Below are 27986 nucleotides of genomic sequence, written 5' to 3'. Positions count from 1 at the left end.
TCCTCGCAGTTATCAGCACTCTGCTTTATAGTATTTACTGTAATGCTTGATACTATATAACCCCACGGGCATTCCTACCATCGCCTGTGGTGTAATAACCTATATTAATCACTCATAATTCCATCCACTACTTATCCGACAGATAAATTACCGTCACATGGTAAAAATTTGAGCCGGAGGGGCGTTAACTTCCTTATTAGGAAAGTTTACTGTCAGCTCACTGCTGATTGGTTCAAATGCGTCGTCTGCTAGCCATCTCGCGAGCTCATTTATCGATCGAGGTGATGTCACTGGGCGAAGATTGCAAGGATTGTCGAAACAGGTAAAGACGGGAGCATTTGTTGAAAGAAGCCGGTCTCGTACCTGGGAAATAACAGTGTCTGTTGAAGAGCACGGCGACTTGTACCTGTCAACCTCTAGACATCGTCCCCGTCTATCGTCTGCCCGCTCTCACTTGGTGACCAGACGAAATCTACGACTTCTCCCCCTTGAAGCTCAAACACTCGTCAGTGTTGATATTCACAACGAGCAGTATGTCGACTAAACTGGATAAAGACGACGTGAGGGCCGCCTACGAAGACGTGAGAGATGATACATCGGCCACCTTGTGGTGAGTGAAACACCGGGGACCACTTCGCCATATGTTCAAAATCCTTGTTTAACGATCAATCGCTAATCTGATGCTAATTCGCTTGATCAGCGTAAATCTTTCATTTAACATTTGCTTGAAATATTTAGTTTGCTGCTTGTTGTTTTCTTAATTGATTTTTGTAGCGTGTCTGCAAACTTGTAGTGGGTACTTGAATAAAGACACACCCACCAACCTGACACTTCAATGGTGTCTCGTAAGTCCTGGAATGTTTCATCATGAGTTATGACTTTTTCAGGGCTGTGTTTAAATATGAAGGAAATACGATTCAGAAGAGCGCAATTGGGAATGATTACGACGAATTTCAATCACAATTTGGGGGTAAGCTATAATAATGTATATAAATCTCGCAACGTATGTCAATAATATGTACTTATAATTGTTGCATAGCCAGAGTCACAGTACTTAATGGTTTCAAAAAGTTTAAACATCATATGTAATTGAGTATACTAGCTTCTAAATGTCGTTAGCACCATTCGACATTCCTCTATGTCTATTATAACCCTGCTTGACATACTGACGCTAATTGTTTGCATACGCTATTCTGTCATTTACTTTGAATTTATTCGTGTTTTACTCTTGCTTCTGAACGACCATGACTTTTGTGCTGAGTGTGCGATGTAGTGTTTGTTGTCTTTTCATTGTGTTAATGTATATTTTGTTTGTATTCTGTATTCGACATATTTTGTTGCAGATGAAGAAAGGGCCTTTGGTTTTATACGTATAACCACAGGCGACGAATTGAGCAAACGATCAAAATTTGCTCTTGTCACGTGGGCCGGTTCTCATTTATCAGCATTAAAGCGAGCGAGGCTGAGCACCGACAAGTCCCTTATAAAACAAGTCATCCAAGTATGTATTAATGAGGTGTTTTACCTATGACTTTAACCCTTGTTATGACATTTCTTTACACAACTCACGACAACACAAATTAAGGGTTCGGTGTCTGCATCATTCTGTATGTTAAAGTGCACCCAGTGCACTCGTTACCTTACAAAAGTGCAGTGGACTTCCCACAAATTATCTCTCAGGTGTTCAGGTTTTGAGACGTGTGTCACAGAAATTGACAGCCGACTTTTACATGCCACTCAATATGGGACTGGTAACACGGGAATGGTGTCTTAAACCGTAGGCGTTGGAACTACAGTGTATCTATAGATATCACATACGGACATGCATGTGCGTGTATTATGCCTTCATTGTCCTTGACTATTGAATTTATTATGGAAAATATGACAATATCTTTACAATCAATGTATTTCCGAAACCATGACGTTCATTATGTAAACGTATAAAATTATTCCTCTATTTCTTTTACTCTTGACGTTTGCCATTTCACATGACATATCCTACACTTACATGCCTAACCCCGCCTTGACGTTTCCTGTATATTATAATCCCTGAATTTCCATGCCTGCTTTCTTTTTGACGTTTCCAATATAAAATATGAACATATCTCTCCTCCTTGACGTTCTTTTATAGCATATTTCACATACAGACAGAATCCAACGGTCCCGTGCCTTCATCCTCCCTTACATATGGTGTTGCACATACAGACACATCCCGAATCTACCATGCATCATTTCACTCTGGCATATGCTGTTTCACAAACAGACGCATCCCGAATCTACCATGCCTCCATTCACCCTGACATTCTGTTTCACATGCGGACACATCCCGAATCTACCATGCCTCTTTTCACTCTGACATATGCTCTCTCACATACAGACCCATCCCGAATCTACCATGCCTCATTTCACTCTGACATTCTGTTTCACACGCTGACACATCCCGAGAATTCCATGCCAAGCCAACCATTGACATTTCCTAATTAACACCTCGTCATATTCCTTCACCTCGACGCGTAAATTACACTGGTTTTTAAATAATATTGGCGTATACTGAACAAAACTGTTAATTTCATGAATATGTTTAGGGATATTTTTTTGGTTGACATAAAATTTTCACATTTCATCAAAATATCATAAAAAATGTTCTTGATCCCTAACTATTTCTTGTTCTGTATGGATCAATGCCTAAAATTCATCTTACAGAATAAAAGTCGAAAATAGTCAATACTGAATGTTAAAGAACTGTCACATCGAGTTTTGTGTTTGCGTATGCGTGATTTTTATACCTGTACATGTGAACGTGTAATATTCATAAGGTCATACAGGTTGTAGTGCATTTGCCCCGTTGTATTTCTGTGTGTCACGTGCGACCTAATGTATATCATATCTATAACACAATAGGGTATCATATGACAATCGACGGTGGACTCGGTATGAATGCTGTAGTCCGTTACAGTAAATACGGGTCAATAGTTCACTGATAATACATTGGTATGTATTTCATGTGGTTTCATTAATTTAACAGTGCGTTCCTAAGAGATTTCATCATCATCATCATCATCATCATCATCATAACAACTGTGGCAGCAATTAGTGCAGTAGCCAAATATGCTTTAATGAAAATATAATTTTGGAGCAATTATTGTAGAAGATACAATAAAGATGTTTTCATAATTGTTGCATCGGCTTTGAGGATATAGGAAACACATCACGTTAATCAACGGTGATAATCCCGCACATTTATATCTTGTTGTTCTAACACTTTGGTCCGTAATAAGCAGCTGGTATATAAGTCGATTAAATCCTTGATCTCGTGGAAGTTATTTGGGGTAATTCTCGAGCTCAATAAGTCACATTTAGAATGTTGTGCAAATTAGTCGTCGACTCTCTCTTTAAGACATTATAGCATTTTATTTTTCACAACTGGGGGATAGCCGATTTGACTTTATAACAGAATAAATATTCAAGAGAATCGTTATGGAACCTGTGGCGTTAGACATTTTAGCGTTAAAAACATTAGCATAGGGAAAGGTGCACTTGTGATTGTAGCTAAAAATGATTGAATTGTTAGATGTGAAACAAACAATTGGAAGCTTCCATAACCGCATCTATCAAATAAAGATTTGTACTTAGGGTCTGTTGTGTAGTTTAGATTGTGAAGCATCTTGGTGTCGGGCGGCCGTGATGCTGTTGATGTATGCTAAAGGCGGAGCAGTGAACGCTTATCGCTCTGTAAAACGCGATGCGCTACTTTATACTGCATATACAAGCACATTATTTCGGGAATATACTGTCAAATATAAGGTCAGGTTTCCTGGTTACCCTAGTGTTCAACACATCTATAGGAAAATACCCACGTAGTGCATTGTAGCTCATGGCATAATCTTATCAGATAAGCCAAGGCATTGTAATGGAAAGATATTTGTTTAAAATGAGGAAGATCATAACCAAATATGTTAACATGTTCTTTGTTTTCGCCAATCGATTGAATAATAATACTTTTTTTGGAACGTTAATGCATAAAACGGGCCAGTATACATACATGGACGTGCAGGAACCTTACACAGGTAAACGGCCACTAGTAAGTCCCGGCCAGGCAAAACAAAACAAGGTGATTCACTTTGCCTTATGTTATTTATTGCGACTATCTTCCAATCGTAAATATTATTAGTTTCTTACAAATAATATGGCCTCATCAGTTGTCACACACACACACACACACCTTGTCTTACAAATTAATGTTTGCCTGAATGTTTCTGAAACGAGCAAGTGAAGGTCCATCTTGTTTACATATCATGAGTCACGTAATGTGCCGCCTTAGAGCTGGAATATTGCCGAGTGCGCCGTTATACAATAAACTGATACTTTGTGTTATGCATGACTTAAGCTAGGTGACATGCAAAGAAGCCTAAGGTGTTGCAACTCGCTATGCGGAGTTGCGTCCCTTAAATTAACCGTGCAATCCGCACCAATTGTAATTCCCGGTGTGCCAGGGGCGGGATTATACCCGTGATGGTGGGTTTTATCAAAGTGATATACGTTTAAGTGAGTGAATGAGTATGGCTTTACGCCCCTTTTAGCAATATTCCAGCAATATCACGGCGGGTGACACCAGAAATGAGCTTCACACATTGTACGAGAATCGAACCCGGTTCTTCGGTGTGACGAGCGAACGCTTTAACCACTAAAGCTGATAAACGTGTAAGACCTCCATCTCTTTGGGCTTGCAAACACGCCGTGATGCAACTGAACTACTGTCCAGAACGCCGTTACAATCAACTCACTCACTTAATTATTTATACACATCCGATCTCATTGCAGAACTTTGCCGTGGAGATCATGACGTCAGAACAGGATGAAATCAAAATAGAGTATATCACGGACGAGGTGAAGAAAGCAGGTGGCGCCAACTATGGAACCGGCAAATGATGACAAAGAACTTAGTCCATTGTGCAGTTGAACAGTGCTGACTATCTTAAACGTGAATCACCAGGGTTGAAACTGTGGATTATGAGTAGAGATCTTAAAGGACTGGAATGGTGCAACGTCTTTGATAGTTGTCCTTCTGTGCTCTGATGATTCTGGGAATATGTGTTCTGTGGCAACGGAATCGAGAATCGGGGGACAGTTTTTGAAGAGGCCGCATCTGGATCCACTACTCCACATCTTAAACTCTCAAGATTCACTTTCATTTTCTTTAAACATTTCTGTAATATTTTCACTTTTGTGAAGTAATGGGGTTTCAAACGTTGTGTGAATGCTACACATCACTGAAGTGCCTTCCTACCAACTACTTTGTGTTGTATTGTAAACCCAGATTAACTTGTAGATTTAATTTTCGTATACAGTTTGTAATGTTACTTTGTATAACCAAGGAGAAGAAGGATTATCACCATCGTACAATTTGGAGCTATTTTGACTTTGCAATATTTACACGAAGATCACCTTCACCTTCATGCAATCACATCATGTGTTCACACATGACCCGGAAGATGCAAAAGGCTGCTGTTACAGTAAACTGTAACCTATTACAACCACAATGGTATTGATTCACAAAAATTTCACACATACGCCATTCACTACATCAGATATGGCTTGAAAAGTATGCCAAAGTACTATGTATGGATGACGAATGGTATGAATCTGTATTTTTAATAGATGAAAGCTCGCTGACTTGTTTGATGCATATCATCGTATCCCTATTGCGTTTATCGATGCTCATGATGTCAATCACTAGATTGTCTGGCCAGACTCGATTATTTACAGACCGTCGTCATATAGCTGGAATATTGCTGAGTGCGGTGTTAAACAATAAAGAAACAAACGTCAGGGGCACGGATGGCCCAATCTAAGTCAAGGGCGGCACAATTCGCTGTGAAGAGTTGCGGCTCTGGCAGAAGGCATGCCAGAAACCTAGGATCGTGGCTTCGGAGACATGATTCGACCCGATTATTGTTCTGGGTTTGTTCGCGCCACAATATTGCTCGTGGTTTCACCAATGTGATAAACGTCTAAGACCTGCATCACATCAGGCTGACAAAGCGACGTTTTACCCAAACCAACTCTGGGCAACTCATATCTGATCATTCCCCTCGTTACCAATGATGCGCACAAACTTTAAACCCCATCTGTCAACTTTAAGCTAAATAGAGGTTTTGACTTTCAGCAAGTTCCTCATCACAGCTATTTACTCACTTCATTGTGCCCATTCTGTAGGCTGCACAGGAATGTGTAGCCGCGGTGTCCTACTATTTGCTTTGGGTTCCACATATGTACAAAAGATAAGTTAAAACTGTGGGACAAAGGGAATGACAGGAACGAACAAAATCAAAATGTTTGTTTAAGATCAAAGAAAGTGTTTTATTTCTTCATGATCACAGCACCTTTGATCATCTGATTATCTGTATTTGAAACGGTGTATAACGTCAGAGATTTATTCCATAATGATGCATTCCAAATTCCAGCCAGGGGCTAACAGGAAGAAAGCACCGATTGTCTTTAAGGGAGTCACTTCCGTCTCGCAGTCTTATCTCGGATTCTCAGCGTCTGACTCAAGGTCAAGTTCAATGAGTTCATGTACAGCGCCGTTATTCAGATTATTACTATATTCTGATGTGTGCAATTCACAAATGTTATGAATTAACATTTGTTTTGTTTCTATTTATTGTTATATTCTAATAGCAATACCATTTATTCGGATTACAGATATCTACTTTTTTAATGCAGCAGTTGTTCTCGAATGTCATGTCAAAATGTATTTTCAATCGGTTCATCATGTGCCGTGTCATTAACCCACGATGTAGTCCGATATATACAGCTCACCATGTTTCCAACTGCAGAAGAAACAATCAAAATGGCGAAACAAAATCAATTTTTGTTATTTACTTCAAACTTGATTTCAAAATTACCAATTCAGAAAGGTGATGTGTGTCGTATGTATTATCTCAACAACGGTGGTTGAATCGTGTTACTTGTTCCAAATTTCAACGTTTGATTATGGTTTTTCCCCAAACGTATTATAAAGTTTAGCACAAAATGGATCATGTCCGATATTATGCAATATAGTGGTAACGTATGTCAGTCTCTGCCGTTAAACAATGCGGTAAACGGTTATAACGAACTGAAAGGGACCACTAATTTTAGTGCGTTATAACCGTAGTTCGTAATAAACATCTCCACAGAATATATACAGCAGATGACTTGGACGATACTAACAGTTCGTTTTAAGAGTGTTCGTTATAAACATTATTTACTGTATGTAATAGGCTGAAAATAGAAACACTTGGTTGCCATGCAGTGAGTATTGAATGGTGCATTTGTTTTTCATTCGTTGTCTCATAAACATAAGTATATAGCTAATAAAGGTATTTTACTTATGTGGACAATGGCTGAGAAGCAGGAATATTTCTTTGGGCCTTAACTGTGTGATACAGGGTTATATATCAGACTCTACAGCTCACTGTTGTATTTTACGAAATAAATTATTTTTACAAGTTTATGATGTCCTCCGTGACTTTTTTTATTATTAATTATATTCAGACCTGGGTAAAGAATGAAGATTAAATGTAACACGATATTCATCTGATCTGTACACAAATACATCATGCGCAAGGCTGCATGCTGACATTGAACCAGTGGTACACAGCATGATCATCGTCCCACGCCGTTGGGATACGGAAAAACACAATCAGCCAGGTCATACATTGGTATCTTCCGTTAAGAATGGGTTACGGGGGACCCTTTCTGCCCCGGAGTCCACAGTACGAATGACTCAGTGTTGAAATCGTATCTGGGACGGGTGGCCTCGTGATCTGCGTTCCGCAGTGTCAGAGTTGCGCCCTTCATCCGTGTCAGGATCCGCAGGTCATGGATTCGTATCGCATATTTGCAGGGGTAATGATCCTTGATCTGTCAGCATCATACTCGTGCTCCTTTTATCTAAGTGGAAGAGGTATATGACCGGCGACACTTTTCTCCCACGTCAAGATAACGTTCCGTGTACAACTGAAACACTGTTCAAAGCGGCGTTAATCCCATCTCACTTGCGCAGTCAATTTAAGGACATCGGTGTCGATGTCAAGTATGAAAAGTTCCCCATGGGATTAGTTCCACCCGGAACAAATGTTGCCAGTGTAAAAGTATCGTTGAAAAAAATGTCCTAGTAAAAATTGTTTCATGAGAAACATTTCCCAAGATATATATAGTACAAAGAAACAATTTCACTGCAGGAACACAGATAGTCTTTGACATCTACATTATTCTAGGATGGATATGAATCCAAGAAGAAAACCACCTGATTAATGAGTGATTTTACGCAGCTACCCTTGTGTAGCCATTTTATGTTCGGATGAGAACAATGAACAGAAGTGATACAGTTTAAAACCTTCTCAGTCACATTCCAGGGCAGTACTGAATTCAACCGTCAATGGACACCGCCTAAGTATTATTGGCCTCGGGATGATAGACATGTATATAGGGTGCACTGCCTTCTTCATATATAGCTGATACATGTATATAGGGTGTACTGCCTTCTTCACATATAGCTGATACATGTATATAGGGTGTACTGCCTTCTTCACATATAGCTGATACATGTATATAGGGTGTACTGCCTTCTACATATATGGCTGATACATGTAAATAGGGTGTACTGCCTTCTTCATATATGGCTGATACATGTATATAGGATGTACTGCCTTCTTGATAAATGGCTGGTACATGTATATAGGGTGTACTGCCTTCTTCACACAAGGCTGATACATGTATATACGGTGTACTGCCTTCTTCATACATGGCTGATACATGTATATAGGGTGTACTGTCTTCTACATATATGGCTGATACATGTATATATGGTGTACTGTCTTCTTCATATATGGCTGATACATGTATATAGGGCGTACTGCCTTCTTCATATATATGGCTGATACATGTATATAGGGTGTACTGTCTTCTACATATATGGCTGATACATGTATATAGGGTGTACTGTCTTCTTCGTATATGGCTGATACATGTATATAGGGTGTACTGCCTTCTACATACATGGCTGATACATGTATATAGGGTGTACTGCCTTCTTCATATATGGCTGATACATGTATATAGGATGTACTGCCTTCTTCATATATGTCTGGTACATGGATATGGGCTGTACTGCATTCTACATACATGGCTGATGCATGTATATAGGGTGTACTGCCTTCTACATATATGGCTGGTATGTACTGCCTTCTACATACATGGCTGATACATGTATATAGGGTGTACTGCCTTCTACATACATGGCTGATACATGTATATAGGGTGTACTGCCTTTTTCATATATAGCTGATACATGTATATAGGGTGTACTGCCTTCTTATTATATATGGCTGATACATGTATATAGGGTGTACTGACTTCTACACATATAGCTGATATATGTATATCGGGTGTACAGGCTGGTTCTGGTCCTGTTGTAGGCGTCTCTCAATCTCATTCCAGACATGTTCAATCTAGGCGAGGTCTGGACAAACAGCCAGCCACGGCAGTACTACAGCAATGTTATGCTGCCTCAACAAGTCTGTTCCAACACGTTCAACTTCTTGGCGGGCATTATCCTCATGCAACGGTGAACAGTATACTGCCCTAGTCTTGTCTTCTGAACCTTTGATGCTGTCTTCACCAAGCTAGGCGGGCCTGATGGTGACGTAGAAGCGAACTTGAACGTATCGCTAGACGTCGGGCGGAAATTTGTTTTCCCTCAGCCGGTTGCGTTCGCTTCTGCCACTAATTGGTCTCAATCCAAGAATGGTCTGAGCTGTTAATATGGCAGTTTGGTATTGATTCTGTAGATGCACTAACTGAAAATGGTTGTCTTGCAAGTGATAAGTGTTGCCCTGCTCCAGATAACGTCCCCAAAGGAAGATATTGTCTTTCGATGAACATTAAAATGTCTGGCAACATCGTTTTGGGCCATTCCTGTTTGCAGCACAACCACAGCATGTAGACGTTGATTCTCAGCAACTCAGGGCATTGCGTAAGCTTTCTTTACGGTTCAACATAGGTGTTTTCATGAGCACTTGATAGCTAAACCATCATTTTGTGTTGTTCACATTAAAAAACAGTGAGTATCACGCGCCCAACAAACACACAAACATCCAAATTGTGAAAGATGTCTTCAAGAATATGTATTGAAAGATGCATTATTTAAATTTACAATGAAGTTAATTTTATTCAACTTACTTAGTCATGAAACAATTGCTAGAGTGTCACTGGCAGCTTTTGCAGTGTCTTCCTGCCTGCACAACTTTCCAGATTTACAGTATGAAATATATTACTAGTACTTTTTTTTTCGCTGGCACAGTGTACTGCCTTCTGTACATAGCTGGAAGACTGATGAACAGTCTTCATTTCATATATGGCTGGTTGATGGATGAAGGCTAATTGCCTTCCACACATAGATGAGTGAGTGAGTATGGTTTTACGCCACTTTTAGCAATTTTCCAGCAATATCACAGTGGGGGACACCAGAAATAGGCTTCACACATTGTACCTGTTACGGGAATCGAACCGGGGTCTTCGGCGTGACGAGCGAACGCTTTAACCACTAGGTTACCCGACCGCCCCTCCACACATATATAGCTGATGGATTAATAGTGTAAACCATCTTTTGTAAGCAAAAAGCCTACTGTTACCTTGAGCAAGTCCACTCAACATTATGGTGATCTGAATGGTCAAGCAAAAGACACTGAAACAGTAATAATCCATTACTTTCTTAACAATGCCTCCCACTTCAGATGACTCCATTTTAAAAAACGATAGAGGCAAATATTGCATAATATATTTTATTCAATTAAATAACTAAAAATAGTGGTCATTATACAAAAACATTTTCCTTGGTTTAAAATTTTACACGATTATATTTCTTTGAACATATGACCTCAATATATCACTCATACATCAACGTAAGTATTCATAACGGTGTGGCAAAAGAGCCCCATCACTAAAACACAAGAATCACAGATGTAGTCAAACACGGAAACATACATTTTACAATTGTCAACATCTTGCATGCATGTTGTCAATATAAGTAATGGAAAGATGTGCCCGAGGCCCCATGCCCCTGCCATGTATAATACTAAAAAAAGTTAAGGACCACCTGATTCTTCACATTACTATAGTTTATATGTCATGGCATAACAGATTAACTATAGTAATATGAAAGAATCCAGTGGTCCTTAGCTTTTTTAAAGTAGTACATATCTGAGTAATAGTGACATTGTAAACCAACATTTTAAGTCTTTTTGTGTGGTGATGAACTGATCTTGCAAAGGAATATTGTACAGACGTACTGAAAGGGTAAGTCAGAATGGCCGGACAATTATCAGTCTGACCACAGACCCCCTAACAAAATTATTGGTGTGTATCATGGCTACGTTGTCTACAAGCAGACCTCTAAATATTTACTGAGTTGTATCAGCCTGTAAGTGGATCTAGTCCCTGATAAACATGTTACACCTTCAAATACTAAGCAATCAAAATTCTATGGACTAATTGCTTGCCAAAACAAATGATACATCATTCAGACATTGATCACATAGTTTCATAGAAAGAAACGTGATCCTCAAATAAATGGTATATGTGTTGAAAAACTTCCAATCATTTTCATTCATGACACTTAGAGTAAGTGATTTGGTTTTAACACTACACTGTACAATATTTCAGATATTTTACATTCATGTCAGCTTAATATGGGCAGAAAGAGATGCTCTACATTTGCAGCTTTGGACCCGCAGGCATGGGGATATTGCTGACAAGACGATTGTTCTTAATTGTGCTGGATCTTGAATATCAGCCAGATAACCCTGCATCCTGACATATCTATGTCCCACTGGGCCATCCACTAGGTACGGAGATGCAACTTTTAAGTAGTTATATGCCAAAACTGAATACTGCTGAAATAACGTATCTGGCATTTCTGGTTCAGAATAGTATCTCTTAAACCTGGAGCTAAAAATCAAGGAGTCCTTGTCATGGTCCTATGTTAAATGTTAGGTTTTATGCTTCCAAAGTTTAATGAGCACTGTATGCAACCTCAAGGACACCCGTGTATTTTCTAACACTGACAGTGATGGCAACATGGCACATAACATGCGGTAGCCATGCGATATAGTGCAATGGGTCTCTTCACCTTACTTCAAACCAGTCAAACATGTTTGATTCATTAAAAAAAAGAATAAAATAAAATAAAAGTTACCAACAAAAACACATAATCATCACATAGACAAATATGACCTTGGGTATAAACTCATTAACTGTAACTTGTAAATACTTCAGGACAACTATTATAAAACAACAATCGATTCTGGTATGAAAATTAAAAATCATAACTAACATATCCCATAAAATCTATCCTGCTCTTTACAATAAAAATTCCTATAAAAATCAAGGCCTATAATTGCTTATATATATGCTAAAATTTATATTTGTATCCAAACTCATGATAATCCATTCACAAATCTTAAGTGCAAGGACAAAAATTAACAAATCAGGATTGGGGAATTTGTTAAGTTGATGTCCATTTATTAAATGGCAAAATAGGTTCTTATTGGAGACGCTGTTTCTTTGGGGAATTGTTCTCATCTGTTTCCATGCTACAGTTGACCGATGGGGCTATAAACTTGAGCATGGAATTGGTTGACAACTCTCCAAATAGAGTCGTGAGTAGACTAACTCCGTATCCTGTTGCCCTCTCGCCCTGCACAATGAAAATAGAGTGAGTGAGTATGGATTTACACCGCTTTTAGCAATATTCCAGCAATATCACAGCAGTGGACACCAGAATTGGGCTTCATACCTTGTACCAATGTCAGGAATCCAACCCGGGTGTTCGGCGTGACAAGCGAACGCTTTAACCACTAGGTTACCCAACCGCCCGAAAATAGAATGAGTAAGGCTGAACAATACTTGTACAAATCTTCCAGCAATGTCACTGGGGCCAATGATTTTGGCATTGATTTTCTTTACTATTGATAAGACATTCTTCAATATCATTACTAAATTTGAAAGTAATAACTGGGACATTTTGGATGAAAACCATCAGAATTTTTGTCAATAGCTCACACAGGAGAGAACTTAGGTTTTCCTGCCTTGCACATGCAAAGAAGGCATGGATTCAAGATACTATTACTTGTACAACTATTAATTGATAGTGGAATGTGAAGAGGACTTGGTTGAAATCTAAAGATTTGTTGTAGTATGATGACAGCTAAAGTAAGGGAATAATGGCAATGATGTAATAGAGATAGGGTGTTCAAAAGAATCATAATAATTAGGACATTTTGGATGATTATCAGACAATGAACTGACATGAGACTCATGAATGTCTTCACTTATTGTACCAATGTACAAAAGGATGTCCCTTCACCCAAAGAAACAAAAAGTCAACTTCAGACCTATTCTTTTCTCTGGAGTGCTTGTTTTTTATGCCTCACTCTGCTATATTCCAGCTATGACAGTGGCCTGTGAATATTCAAGTAGGGCAACCAATCCAGTGACTGATATTATGAGCAATGACTCATGTCAACGGGGTACAAGGACACACAGTCACCCAAGTCATTTAGCCTGAACACCCGATCAATAAGGCTGCCTCGATCAACCATGGGGACCTATTTTAACTTAGATACCCACTGAATGGGGTACACAATACACCACAATACCCAGTACATCGTTGTTGGAAAAACCAAGAACAGATCTACTTGTACCCATGTCTTCCAGTTCCTGAATGCAACCAGGTGTTCTCCATAATGCAAACTGACAAGGGAAGATAACTCACCACATGAACTGGTGCTGCCATGTCAATGTGAAGCCACACACCAGAGTAGTCAAAGCCAAGGTGGGAGCCAATAAACAGTCCCGCACAGGACACCTGGGCATTGTTACGATCCTGCAACAAAATCATTATGGTGATGGTAAAATGGTTGACCAACATATGACTAAACTAGAGAATGTACTTTACCATAGTACAGGATTATATTCAATTTGTATCCATAGGCTGGATTTTCTTGAAGCACTGTCGTCAACAGTCAGGGGTCATAATCCATAGACTGTAGAGTCACAGCTGAAGATACCATAATCATGGTCTTGAAAGTGCACATGCCTTTCTTTACTTCAGTATAGACTCTATCCATTGAGATATATTAGAGTTTGTTTGTTTGTTCGTTGTTGAATGCTGCACTCAGCCATATTTCAGCTATATGACACAGTCTGTAAACACTTGAGTCTTAATGAGTGAGTGAGTGAGTGAGTGAGTATGGTTTTATGCTGCTTATAGCAATATTCCAGCAATTTCACAGCGGGGGACACCAGAAATGGGCTTCAGACATTGTACCTATGTCGGGAATCCAACCCAGGTCTTCGGCATGAGGAGCGAACGCTTTAATCACTAGGCTACCCGACCGCCCCACTTGAGTCTGGACCAGACAAGCCAGTGATTGACATCACGAGCATTGATCTACACATTCAGGATACAATGACATGCATCATCCAAGTCAGCGACCCTGACCACCAGGACCTGTTTGCCGCCTATTACGATAATCATATGGGTTTCTAACCAAGGAATACAAGGCATACATATACATATTAGTGAACAGGTATACGCTTCTCATCAGAAATGTACTGTAGGCAAACACTACTAACAGCGACAGAGTTCTTCATATCAGCCAGCGCACTAGCAAATTCACTGAAGTGTAGCTCTGGGCAGTATGGCATGGGGTGAACCAAGTCACCACTGTTCTGACCAGCCTTCACACAGGCAAGTTCCATGTCCTCGCTGTTTGTCACAATACTTGCATGGTAACGACCTATAATGAAAATACAAACACAGATTTGAGCATGCATTTGGGATGCATTACAAACGTTCATTATTATTATTATTATTATTATTATTATTATTATTATTATAAATTATTATTCCAAAAGCATAAACTAGAACAAAGATAGCCACTTAAATACAATTGCAGTCAGCATTGCTATTCAAATATTTTCGGCCACTGGCAGACGTATTTGATTTCCAATCAAGATGTCTTGAACTGCACAAGGTCACGAAAGAAGTTTGTTTGTTTGTTGTTTAATGCGGCACTAAGCAATATTCCAGCTATATGACGGCAGCACAGAAGTAAAAAATGTAACAACTTAATGGTAGACAACAACGAACAACTTATAACGACACATGAGCTGATAAGTATGTTAGTTGCCGAGTGCTCTACTGACCTGTTGCAACTGATTGGGCCCCAGTAAGTGTTGCCATGTCCACGATGACATCAGCTTTCAGGTCTTTCTGGGCATAAGCAACCTGGAAGAAAGAGATCTACTGTACACCGCAGGATCGGAAGTTTGTTTGTTTCTTTGTTTGTTGTTTAACGCCGCTCTCAGCAATATTCCAGCTATATGACAGCGGTCTGTAAATAATCGAGTCTGGACCAGACAATCCTGTGATTGACTTCATGAGCATCGATCCACATAACTGGCATACGATGACATGCATCAACCAAGTCAGTGAGACTGACCACCCGATCCCGTTAGCCGACTCTTACAAAAAGCATGGTCGCCTTTTACGGCAAGCATGGGTTGCTGAAGACCTATTCTTCCTCGGATCTTCACGGGATTGGAAGTAAAACCTGGAGCAGTCAAATAGTGGGAGACTCTTATGCTCAATATGATATCATATTTTGTGTGAAATTAGCAAGCTATCAATGTGGCCAGCTTCAAAATGATTGCTTTATTATCACCATAGAAGAGAGTGAGTGAGTTAATGCAGTCCCAAATCCCTTGGGAGGATATGATGTAGGTTGTATCTCTTCAGTTGTTTAACAATCAAGAAGGTAAGTAGTTTCCAACAGTAGGGCCAATTGTTAGTACACTAAATCAAATGCTCTAAATAAAGACCGTTACTGTAATGTCATATCACTCCGCATAATGATGTGATAAACGATTAAAAGGAGTTTGCGTCGGTGAACTTTCCCACTTCACACAGAGGTATCATATCATGTTAAGAGGTCTGATCTGTAATCTAAGCTTGCCTCAGAATTCAATTGAAAAGCCAACCTTTCAGAAACATGTCCTATCCTCACAACTACTCTTAATGTGGGCAGAACATTTGAAAACAGCAAGATGATCAAATAGACATGCTTAAAATTCTCAACATATGCTTTTCTAAATAACTGAACGTCCAAATTTAAGTATCAGGGATAGACAAATGGCATTAACTTACACCATCTCCCAACACCAGTCTCCCTTCAGCATCTGTGTTGTTCAGTTCTACAGTTCTGTAAACAGGAACATTGCTGTTAAACACCATTGAGTGAGTGAGTGAGTGAGTATGGTTTTACGCCGCTTTTAGCAATATTCCAGCAATATCACGGCGGGGGACACCAGAAATGGGCTTCACACATTGTACCCATGTCGGGAATCGAACCCGGGTCTTCGGCGTGACGAGCCAACGCTTTAACCACTAGGCTACCCGACCGCCCCAACACCATTGATGACCCATCGTGATAATGGCATAGTATGATGAGTAGTAATGGGACAATACCGATGCATCGGTGGATAGTGATTTTTTTCCATCTCGATACAAGTATCGATCATAATCACACACTAAGTAAAAAGTATCGATTCTTAAATGTTTTCTTTAAAAAACGTTTCTAAAAACAAAAGTAAACACTAATTACAAGTGAAAATGAGTAATTAAAACGTAAATATTTTCATCTATTCTGCCATATTGACAATGCCAACTGTAAATCGTAAGCCAGGTTTTTGGACATCCTGTCTATGAAAAAGATGGCTTACACACCACAGAAGAGAGCACTGGCAAGTATCGTGAAACAAATCGGATCGTGAGCAAGGTATTGTGATACGTATTGGATCACACAGTTGGTGTATTGTCCCAGCCCTAATTATAATGTACAGGCATTCCCCGCTTATACGGACTTCAGATATCTGGAAACCTCGCTTCCCGGACGATTTTCATTCAAAACAAAATAATTCTATATAAATTTACCCGTATATCCGGAAATTCAGTTTCCCGAACCGGACGGTCATTTTCATACACAAAACACTGAAATGCACACAAAATTGTCTCACTTATCCGGACAATACACTTCCGCTGGTGGTAATCCTTTGATTCGTGAGAAGTCAATTAACCAAGTGACACTGAGTTACGTTTGAGACAAGCTTGTTTATTGTACATGTAATCCCCTTCGATAAATATGGCGTCTGTGGAGATCACAGGTCAAAGTTGTGTAAGTATGGCCTGTCAACCAGAAAACGTAAGCGAAACGCAGTTACAGCAAAGGGAAATTTGTCTGTTTAAAGAAAAACACCCGTCAGCAAGTTTAGAAACCATCAGTAAGCATTATGGCACTGAATTTGGACATACCATAGGAAAATCGACAATTGGTGACAGTTCAAACTTCCATGACAGACTTTTAAAAACATGTATGAATAAAGATTGAGTGGATGTATCTGTTTGCTCTGCAATCTGTCATGAGTTGCATAATTGAAGGGAAGTAACTCTTCCAGTAAGAAGCTGGTTTCAGTTATACGGAAATTCGTTTATACGGACGAATTGTCAAATGACGCAAGTGTCCGTATAAACGAGGCACGACTGTACATGAAAGTTTTAGTTACGCTGTGCAAACAATCAGTGATCCTGATAATTACAAAGAAAATTTGACTTCTGTTTAGTATCATGTATATTTAGTATAAAGACAACATGCTTTCTCTATGTTTATCATTAGATCTGGGTACCTACCTCCCTGAATACATAGTTACTATATCATCAGGTCTCTGTGCCGTTGGTCCCACAGCATTCTCAGCCAGGCACAACACGGCATGAAGATTTTCTCGGAAGCCCTGAAACACCAGTTTTTGCATTGACTACAGTGATTGAGGCAATTAGTATTTACATTTTTGTCCTCTATATTACAGTCTTAAGACCGAGACAGCAGCCTCTGTGACCTGTATCAATATTGAGACAATGGCCTTTCAGTAAGTGAGTGAGTGAGTATGGTTTAAGCCGCTTTTAGCAATATCCCAGCAATATCACGGTGGGGGACACCAGATATGGTCTTCACACATTGCACCCATGTAGGGAATCGAACCCAGGTCTTCGGCATGACGAGCGAAAGCCTTAACCCACTAGGCTACACAACTGATCATGCAAAAATTCCAATCAGAAGATTTTACGACATCCTACATAGTGTACATGTCCAGTCATTCTTTTTTCACTCTCCTCATTTATACAAATGAGTGAGTGGGTGAGTATGGTTTTACGCCACTTTTAGCAATGTTCCAGCAACATCACAGCAGGGGACACCAGATATGTTATATAAATGACTTATGATGCAGTTTCCAGTGCCAGTTTTCAGTCAAAGGGACAGCAATGTCAGAACAGATGAGTGTGACAGTCTTCTCTCACCAGTTTGACAGCAGTGTGGAAAGCAGCCAGGATCCCTGCTGCCCCTCCGCAGTCTCGCTTCATCCCACACATGCCGGTCTGTCAAACAGCAGAATAACAGTCAACAGGAGGGCTGACACCACAAATAGCAATTCATAAATCAGAAGTCCATGTTAGTTGATAGCTGACAATGAAGAACAAGATATGCAGTGAAGACAAGGACTGAAACAATACACTGATGTCACGATACAGCATCACAGTCCACTATTTCAGACTAGAAGTGTGTGAATATATTCTACTTTTGATACAAGTTACAACAAATGAAAAAAAAGCTGATATGGCTTAAAAAAATAATAGAATTGGTTCTCAGGCAGTGGCTTTTGAAAATTGTGTGGTCGGGCGGTGTTTTTTTGGTTTGGAAGTTCCAAGCAAGAACATAACCAAATTTTGTTAATAATAACTCTGGGGAAATCATGTTGTTCTTTCGTATTGTAGCATTTCACTGCCAGGGTTGTGTGTTCAAAACAAGGAATATTTAAAGTTTTTTTGTTTTTTTAAATGGAAGTAAAAATGAAACATGCTGCAGACTTTATGATGATGCAGGAGGTGCGTGAGAACCCATACTACCGTATTCGACTTAATCAGCGCCTCGCTCTAATAAGCACCCACGGCAATATTTGCTAATATATTGGCTAGTGAACAATCCCAATTAGCACCCCTTCCGATTGATCAATGTACACAAGACTTATTTCTTCACGTATAATACTCACTTTGAAGACCTATTCTAGCTTGAATCTTCACGGGTCTCTCACTGTAAGGATACAACCCATGCTTGCTGTAAAAAGCGACTATGGTTGTTGACCAACAGGATCGGGTGGTCAGGCTCACTGACTCGGTTGATGCATATCATCGTATCCCAATTGCGTAGATCCATGCTCATGTTGTCAATCACTGGATTGTGTGGTCCAGACTTGATAATATACAGACCACCATCATATAGCTAGAATATTGCTGAGTGTGGAGTTAAACAACAAACAAACATCAAGGGATACCTCATAGTAAATACACAAAAGAATGTGTTGTTCCATTAGTCACCATTGCAGCTTACCTTTGACTTGATGCAGAGGCCACCAGTGTCGTAGACAATACCTTTTCCCACCCACGCAATGCTTTTTGTGGCCCCGGAAGGTTTGTGACTTAGAACAGCAAGAGCTGGCTGGTGGATCGCAGCCATGCCTACACCATATATACCTGAACAGAGTGAAAGGGAACATTGTCAGACTCAGAAACAAGCACCTTGCCACAAGGTAGCTACTTGCTAGATTTAAGAATTTGATTCAACTTGCAACAGGTGCATGACACATAAGTATCCACAGTTAGACTTCCAGCCCAAGAGGTGAGGTGAAATGGGGTTTGATGTCGCGTCCAAGACATATAGCGACCTGCATGCAAGTGTGTGAGTGTGTGTGTGGCTGCTTGTACTCGTCCAGACTGAACACCCCACTCTGACAGAGTAAACTGACTCCAAACCTACCAGTCCTTGTTTTAGCACCTTAATGCCGAACGCCAGACAGGGTAACAACAAGTACCATCTTTTAACGTCTTTTGGTATGACGTGGCCAGGGATCAAACCTCGTACCTTCCGCTCTCCGGGCGGACACTCTACAACTAGACCATGGGGACATCTCAAGCCTAAGAAGGCATGACAAATTATATACAACAGTAACATAGGGAATATTGATATAGTATGGCAAAAAAGACTAGAGGTATTGAATGTGCTCAAAGATTGGTGTTGTGTGGACACAATGTAAGGTTTAGACACAAATTTTGAAAGATTTGACAAACACTTGGTTCCTGTAGACAAATATTTGGGAGCCTTTTTCAATAACAGGTTGCATGCATGTTTTGCATAGCTAAATCAAGCCGGCTACACACTAGCATGTTCACTTTATCCATGTTGTCTCATGTTACCAGAGGGATAGTAGAATTTCAAACTTTGTGGGTATATTGAGAAGTGTTTCTATTCGGCCTAGAAAACATGGTTAATGCTTCCCATTTGAAGCCAAATATATTAGGTTTATTGCATCTTTCTCTCTCTCTCTCTCATTTAACGTCATCAAGTTCAAGATAACTTCACTTACATGATCTAGCCTCTCTCTCTCTCTCATTTAACGTCATCAAGTTCAAGATAACTTCACTTACATGATCTAGCCTCTCTCTCTCATTTAACGTCATCAAGTTCAAGATAACTTCACTTATATACATGATCTAGCAATGTGAGTGCGTGTGTGAGAGATATTTTATAGTGCTTGCCCTCTGAGGTACCATGCCCGAGTTTAACTCGAATAAATCACTCAGGCACACTATACTGACTCCAAGCCGACCAGTCTTTGTTTATGTCCATTAATGTTGAGTGCCAGGCAGGGTAACAACAAGTACCATCTTTTGGTATGGTTCGACACAGCAGGGTGGACGCTCTACCACTAGACCACGGAGGCGGTCGATTCTGGAACAGACCTAACAGTGACTAGTGTGTGGATCAACCAGAGGCCATCAGGAAATAAAGGACTATTTCCAAAATGACAGTAGACCTTTCAGATGGCCAATGCATTATCTGCACTCCAATTTGAACCACATTCTATTTGCAACTAAAATAAATCAGGGGCGGTTTCGTAGCCCAGTGGTTAAAGCGTTCGCTCATCATGCCGAAGACCAGGTTTGATTCTCAACATGGGTAAAATGTGTGAATCCCATTTCTAGTGTCCCCCATCATGATATTGCTGGAATATTGCTAAAAGTAGCGTAAAACCATACTCACTCACTCGCTCACTAAAATAAATCAGTAGGTACTTGCACAAAATGTTTAAATTAAGCACGCAATTGTCTTTGGTAAACATAGTGTTAGCATAGAGAAGCATATTCAGATACATGGGACTGTATTCAAGTAGCAACACCCCTACAAATGAACTGCTTGCCATACCTCCAAATCCCTGCTTCTGGAGTTCTTCCCCCTGAATAATGACTGGTTGGATACCAAGGTCAATGCCGACTCTTCTCACCTCCTGAAAACAACCATCTCTGTTACTGGAATCTCAAAAGCAGGGTTTGATATGAAGTCCAAGACTAGTAAATTCAGAAAAGATAAACTGACTCTTGAATGCTTAATTTGGTTTACTGAAAATACATGGGCCTTTTCAATGTTTGGGTGGGATGCTTCAGAAGTAAATATATTATCCTTCAAACAACCTAAACTAACTGAAGACTAAAGATTAACAGTCTCTGCTTACATCTAGAAAGGCATCTGTATGCATTTCAGCACAAGGAATATCGACAATCTTTGCAGCAAGACGAACATTCTCTGCAGCAACAGCCATACACTGGATGTCGGTGTCACTGAGAGGTGTGTCACTGTACTGTCCCACAAGGAGGAACTCCACATTGACAGTGCGCTTGCCTCCTCCCTGATTCGACTTGGCCGTGTACAGAGGCAGAGCTCGCCCCACCGCCGTTGCTGAGGCCAGGGCATCACCTCTCTCACAGACAATCTGGAAAAACAATGAAGAATTGATACAGGATTAGAAATCTATGAATGTTCCAATAAAAAAGATGCATAAATTTTTAGGACAACCTCAGATTGTAGACCTAATCTCATTAAAATCAGATCTTAGTTCTCGCTACCGCTAACCAAAGATCTGAGGACATCCCATTACGGGTCACATCAGATCTTTGTTGAGCGGTAGCGAGAACTAAGATCTGATTTTAAAGAGATTGATTGTAGACCATTTACAGTTCAGAAATTAACTACACTATGCTGTATGTAGAATGCAGCACAATATGCTTTGACAATCATGCAGAGGTACGTCAACCCATTATATACATCAGTGTTCTGACTGAAAGGGTGTCCTGGGGTCTTTAAGGTGTTCTTCCTTAGTATTTGAATCCACGGACCCCCTAAATGGTTTTCTTTTAAAATTAACTTCCTCATGAACGTCTGTCCATATAGTGTAAGGTCAGTGGTTCAATCCCTGGCTCTGTTGTACCAAACAACATTAAAAGATGGTACTTGTTACCATGGCCCTCACTCAGCCCTAAGGGGATAAAACAAGAGTGTTCAAAAGGTGACAAATCACCCCAGCCCCTACAAATACGAAAGAACAAATGATCTGACTGTTACTTTAAGTTTTTTTGGTCGTTTGTTTCTTGTTTTACGCCACACTCAGCAATATTCCAGATATATGACAGCGGTCTGTAAATAATTGAGTCTGCACCAGACAATCCAGTGATTGACATCATGAGCATCGATCCACACAATTGGGATAAGATGACATGTATCAACCAAGTCAGTGATCCTGACCATTCGATCCCATTATAGTCCTCTTACGACAAGAAAAGTCACCTTTTATGGTAAGCATGGGTTGCTGAAGTTACTTTAAGTCCAACTTGATAAGAGAATTTCTATCTAATCTGTCTGTCTGTATACAAGAGTAGTTATTGAGCTATCAAAACAATACCATGGAATTGGGATTCGGAACTTTGATTTCTATGTCAGGTACATATCACCATAAACAGAGTCAAATTCAAACTTATTGCCATAGAAACGGAAAAAATATAAGTTATAAATACCCCTAAGTAGCAAACGGCACCATTTGGCAACCTGGTCTTTGTATGTGCACAGTTTCAAGAAAGAATACCAATTAGGTTTAGAGTTATGGTCCGGAACAAACACGCCACTATGATCAGAGTCAGCCCTTGATTAATACATGTACCAAGTTTGTATGAAAAATGTTGAACGGTTTTCGAAACGATTACAGACGGACAGAAGAGGTGTTGATTATATCCCCACACATTATATGTCGGGGGATAACAAGGACTGTTTGGTGTGGAGTCAGTATATGGTGTCTGAGTTGGGCTTCCAAGTACATTAGGACTATCACACGAAACCTAAACTTTTATGTTGAATTTTAAACACTGAGTAGTATATGTAAGCCATCTTGGAAAACAGAGTTGCTTCCCTTGGGCAATCAGAAACCTATGATTGTGGTTTCGCATCCTGGTTTGCCCTGATTGTGTTTCTGGTTTGTCAGCACCATACCCGTGCTCGTGGGGTTCACCAAAGTGGAAATGGTCTGAGACCTGCATCACCTTAGGCTGTTCTCCCACATTAAGCCGTGATATAACTTGCATACTGTTCAAAGCGGTGTGAAATCCAACTCATTCAGCAGGGAGAAGGGACTACATACCACAACATATTCATCTCCCCCAACAAGGCAACTCTTGACGATCTTGGTCAGTGAGTGACAGCGCGAGGGTGTGTTGTGCCTGCTACACTTGGTGGGCAGGGCAGCGACAGTGGCATTGTTAAGCCACAAGGAACAGGAGTCAGTCGGGGATGGATGCAGCCCCGCCACAGCAGTGTTGAACGTCTGAAATGGAAGACACATATTACTGATATCTTTTCCTATAAGTACGGAAGCATTTTAGGGCCATTTGTTTTTGGGTTTCAAGATCCTAAGTTGAAATTTCAAGAAACTAAGTTGCAATTTCAAGATACTATCTTGAAATTTCAAGATACTATATTAAAATATTAAGTTGAAATTTCAAGATAATAAGTTGAAATTTCAAGATAATAAGTTCAAATTTCAAGATAGTATCTTGAAATTTCAAGATAGTATAAAAAAAAAACGAAAAAAACACCTTCCCTACATAAGGGATACAGTTTCTCACAGGGAATATGGATACACTATGTATGTCACATATATTCCAATTAGCAGCTTGTTTCACGGCACTGTTTTGTTAATATTGTTAGGAATCCACCTTGATTTTTTAGATATTCAGTTGCTTTTGCATAATTCTACATCTTATGCACGAAGCCACAGTTACTCGTCTTGTGTTGTTAAAATGCAGAAAATTGGCATATTCAAGTTCCAAGACCAGTCAAACATACATAATACCTAAATGCCAATCATTAGAATGTCAAATGCAAAGTTATGTATAGAATACTAAACAAGCTCCTTAATACCAATTTAATGAAATGAGTGAATAGTTCTAGTATCTGACGAGCGAAAGCGAGTTTTAAAAAATGGTATTACATCAGTTTACATGGGAGCAAGTTTAGTATTTTATTTTCAATGTTGTGGGTGAATAGGCAGACATATACGCAATCCACAGATTAGTTTAATTGAGTTATAATACTGCAAAATTCAACAATGCCATGTGATGTCAACCTAGCAACAGGGTTGCTCGGGTCATTGAGTGTGCAAAAGCTCCTCTCAGTGATCTATCATCTCTACACGCAATGTCATTGAAAAACCCCAGGGAGGTTGGGAGTTTTCAATATTTGTTACTGAAACGTGTTCCTGCAGTACATAAGCACATGCTTTGGTATCATACAATGTGTAATACTGCTGTATGTTTTTTAAATGGGTGATCTCTTCATGGGTGAATAATAAAAGCATTGAAGTAGCTTTTGCATATGAGCTCTGCACCTTCAAGCAAATCCCATACCTTGTGCTTTTGACTGGTTTGTTTGTTAATGCTGCATACAGCAATATTCCAACTACATGACGGCGGTCTGTAAATAATCGAGTCTGGACCAAACAATCCAGTGACTGACATCATGAGCATTGATCCACACAAATAGGATATCATGACATGTATCAACTGAGTCAGCGAGCCTGACCAACCAATCCCATTAGTGGCCTCTTACAACAACCATAGTTGCCTTTAACTGCAAGCATGGGTTGCTGAAGACCTGTTCTACCCCAGTTCCTCACGGGTCGTTTTGACTGGTGGTTCTATCATAAGACTGCTTGTAGCACCATGACGTGGTCACATGTGTAACATCAGGGTACAAGACTTTTCCAGCCATGGCTCAGTTTAGCACATGTTATGATGTACAATTTCAAATAGTATATTTAATATACTCGTGCACATCCTGGCCTGCTTCAATTCAGGGGATAACCTTAATACTGGACTTTCATATGAATACCTACATCTGCATCCACTCTTGGCTCCAACTTGCAACGGACATCATCAAAAGAAATTAGACCCAGGTTTTTAGGCTGGCCAATGATGACCACTGCATTATTCTGAGGGTCAGATTGGGCCAAGGTGGCCGAAAACTTCAGTGAAGTAACCATCAGGTCAGATATCTAAACCTGAAAAAAAGAAGTTATTCTTTCAGTAAATTGTCTAAAAAAAAGAATATAATTAACAGGGCACAGTAAGGAGACATTTCTCCAGGGACCATTTGTTGTATTTTTGAGTCACATATATTTTGGGGTAAATCCATGGCCCAAACATCAGTGTTTATGATAGCAGTGCATTCCTTTTACCATGTTTACATTTCAAATTGTTGTTGGTAGACACATCTGAGAAATTGTATGCAAAAACACAGCTATGATTCAGACTTTGTTACTGTTCAACAAAAGTTGAATGGTGATTTTGCACAGTTCCATCAGAGTACAAATTACAGAATGTCATGGAAATATTTATTGCCCCTTGTTCCTACACCAATTACCTGAAGTATACCAAATATTTCCTTTGGAAATGTACTCTTAATTTGAGTCTATTGTTAGATACAATGGCTGAGGAAATAAATTTGACCCCTTCTCATTTACAGATTCCTAACATTTCCATCGATATATGTTTTTTGCTTTGAGGGTTCTGGGTGTTTTAAAATCATGCATGATATCATTTCTGAGCGTGATGTCATAGCTTCGGTTCATGTAGGATTCAAGTCTCAAACCAAAACAATAGAGCTCAGCATAGCCAAAGCCAACAACCCAAGCGTTGCGCAAAATATCTTTCAATCTTAAGCCTTCATTTACATTTGTTGTAGGGTTCCATATGCTTATATTGAAGCCCTACGGAGAGCTAGAGATACGGTCAGTTTGATGCGTAAAGCTATATCGTCATGCATTTCAGTCACAGATGTATTTCTATTTAAGTACCCAAAACAATATGTGAAGCGCACTCAAAGGCTTGCATTCTGTTCTTACTTCACAATAAGAGCATTTGTTTACAAATGAGAGAAAAGTCTGGTCACATGATAAGCCTACACCTGCTCTATGGTCACTTGAGCAAAAACTACTCTTGTGGAATAAGACAAGCAGAGCCTCATTGCCTGTTGTCTGTAAACAATGCTTAAGAATGGTCAACATACTGGCCCTTTAAAGGTCCTTGAGGAAGAAGAGGGCAGAAACACTTCCACAATATTAACTACAGTCAAACCCTGTTTTGTTGAACTTGGATGTGTCGAATTCCTGGTTGTGTCGAACTCATTTGGGAGTCCCAAGTATCCAAATTAACCATAAAATACCTGTGATGTCTCGACCCCCGCGTAACTTGAACTTCTCTCCAGGTCCCCACGAGTTCAACACAAAGAGGTACGACTAATTTCCACACTGACTGAGCTTGGGAAGGCCTGCACAGTATAAGTATCAGACTTTTATAGAACGTTATGAAAGTTTCTTTCAGTGTGATTTAGAAGTGTAGATTCGGTGTAGATCCTAACACCTTTATCAAGCAAGTGATGGATAGTGCTAAACAACATAGTTATATATATATACTTATTAACATCAATGTTTATACAGTAAATTGATTGATGGACACAGAGAGCTGATTAAGATAATTGGAAGCCAGTTATCATAAAGGTTATGAAAGTTATGTAGCTATGTAATGTGGTAAATGCAGGACAGTAGATAGCTACAATTTTGCAGCCAGGGTAGACAGGAATTATACAGTAGGTAAATCTTGACTACAGGTACAGGGTTATTATTTTAAGCATGGGTAGCAATGGTCTGAGGGCTATCTCAGAGAACTCTTGTCCAATGAATATTACAAACCATTCAAATAAATTACAAGCAGACACATAGTCGCCGTGTTATCTCTGCATAAATCGAAACATTTTCACTGCTTGTGAATACCCGTTACAAGTCTACAGTCCAAAAAGAACAAGGTTCAAACTTGTCCAACTCTTGCCTAGGGCCTTCCCTTGTTTCAGTTCTGAAAGCTGCCTAAATTTTACTTGAGAAAAGATATCGCCGATAGCTCCAAAACTAGCGCATAATCAGCTGATAATGGACCACTGAATAACCTTTCGACATAAGAAAATCATGCTTCGTATGTGATTACGTTATACAAAATCGGATCAATCACAACTCAATAAACCTTGGAATTAGTCGATCAGTTCATTCAGCTTGAATCTGCTGCAGGAATGCCTCTTCCGAGAAACTCTACCTTGCTAAAAATGCGTGACCGCTCATGAGTAGGAAACCGTAACGCCACCTAGCGGCGAAAGAGAGATAAAGGTCAATTTTGTATCGATAATTTTTTATTTATCATACATTTGTGTTTTTATAGCAGTTGAGAAAGGTTTGCTATACAGTATTGAGATTCATATTTAAAATATAAAACACTGAAGTATCTGACTTTGTGGATGAACATTTGATGAACGTTTTACATCCACCAGTTCTACGGTTTAGACTCCCCCTAGCCATAATTCAAGGGAGATAATGATGTATAACTATCAATAGTAATGAGTACA

General features: G+C 39.6%; 2 protein-coding genes across 2 annotated transcripts; one reads left to right on the top strand and one right to left on the bottom strand.

Moving 5' to 3' along the window:
• The first annotated feature begins 259 nt into the window (after nt 1-259).
• On the top strand, nt 260-7496 carry LOC139454389 (coactosin-like protein). The gene is made up of 4 exons (XM_071236055.1): nt 260-610; nt 888-970; nt 1344-1501; nt 4822-7496. The coding sequence occupies exons 1-4, from the start codon at nt 534-536 to the stop codon at nt 4927-4929; spliced, it is 426 nt and encodes a 141-aa protein (XP_071092156.1). The 5' UTR covers nt 260-533; the 3' UTR covers nt 4930-7496.
• Nucleotides 7497-10827: 3331 nt separating this feature from the next.
• Nucleotides 10828-27701, bottom strand: LOC139454388 (probable aminopeptidase NPEPL1). The gene is made up of 13 exons (XM_071236054.1): nt 27611-27701; nt 25432-25596; nt 23680-23862; nt 21727-21984; nt 21420-21501; nt 19548-19690; nt 18461-18538; nt 17795-17895; nt 16256-16310; nt 15256-15337; nt 14683-14846; nt 13820-13930; nt 10828-12742 (listed from the first exon to the last, which is right to left on the bottom strand). The coding sequence occupies exons 2-13, from the start codon at nt 25576-25578 to the stop codon at nt 12590-12592; spliced, it is 1557 nt and encodes a 518-aa protein (XP_071092155.1). The 5' UTR covers nt 25579-25596; nt 27611-27701; the 3' UTR covers nt 10828-12589.
• Nucleotides 27702-27986: the final 285 nt, after the last annotated feature.

Source organism: Haliotis cracherodii, unplaced genomic scaffold (assembly GCF_022045235.1).
Source record: "Haliotis cracherodii isolate W230 unplaced genomic scaffold, xgHalCrac1.p SCAF_10, whole genome shotgun sequence".
NCBI lineage: Eukaryota > Metazoa > Mollusca > Gastropoda > Lepetellida > Haliotidae > Haliotis > Haliotis cracherodii.
Note: the sequence above shows the minus strand (reverse complement) of the source record. Positions and strands in the feature narration are given on the sequence as shown.

Excerpts from the sequence above, each read along its gene's own strand:
- LOC139454389 (XM_071236055.1), top strand. The coding sequence starts at position 534 with ATGTCGACTAAACTGGATAAAGACGACGTGAGGGCCGCCTACGAAGAC. Across the intron at positions 611-887 it reads GATACATCGGCCACCTTGTG|GGCTGTGTTTAAATATGAAG; the intron begins GTGAGTGAAACA and ends TGACTTTTTCAG. Across the intron at positions 971-1,343 it reads ATTTCAATCACAATTTGGGG|ATGAAGAAAGGGCCTTTGGT; the intron begins GTAAGCTATAAT and ends ATTTTGTTGCAG.
- LOC139454388 (XM_071236054.1), bottom strand. The coding sequence starts at position 25,578 with ATGGTTACTTCACTGAAGTTTTCGGCCACCTTGGCCCAATCTGACCCT. Across the intron at positions 15,338-16,255 it reads GACTGGTGTTGGGAGATGGT|GTTGCTTATGCCCAGAAAGA; the intron begins GTAAGTTAATGC and ends TCTTTCTTCCAG. Across the intron at positions 12,743-13,819 it reads TGGCAGCACCAGTTCATGTG|GGCGAGAGGGCAACAGGATA; the intron begins GTGAGTTATCTT and ends TTCATTGTGCAG.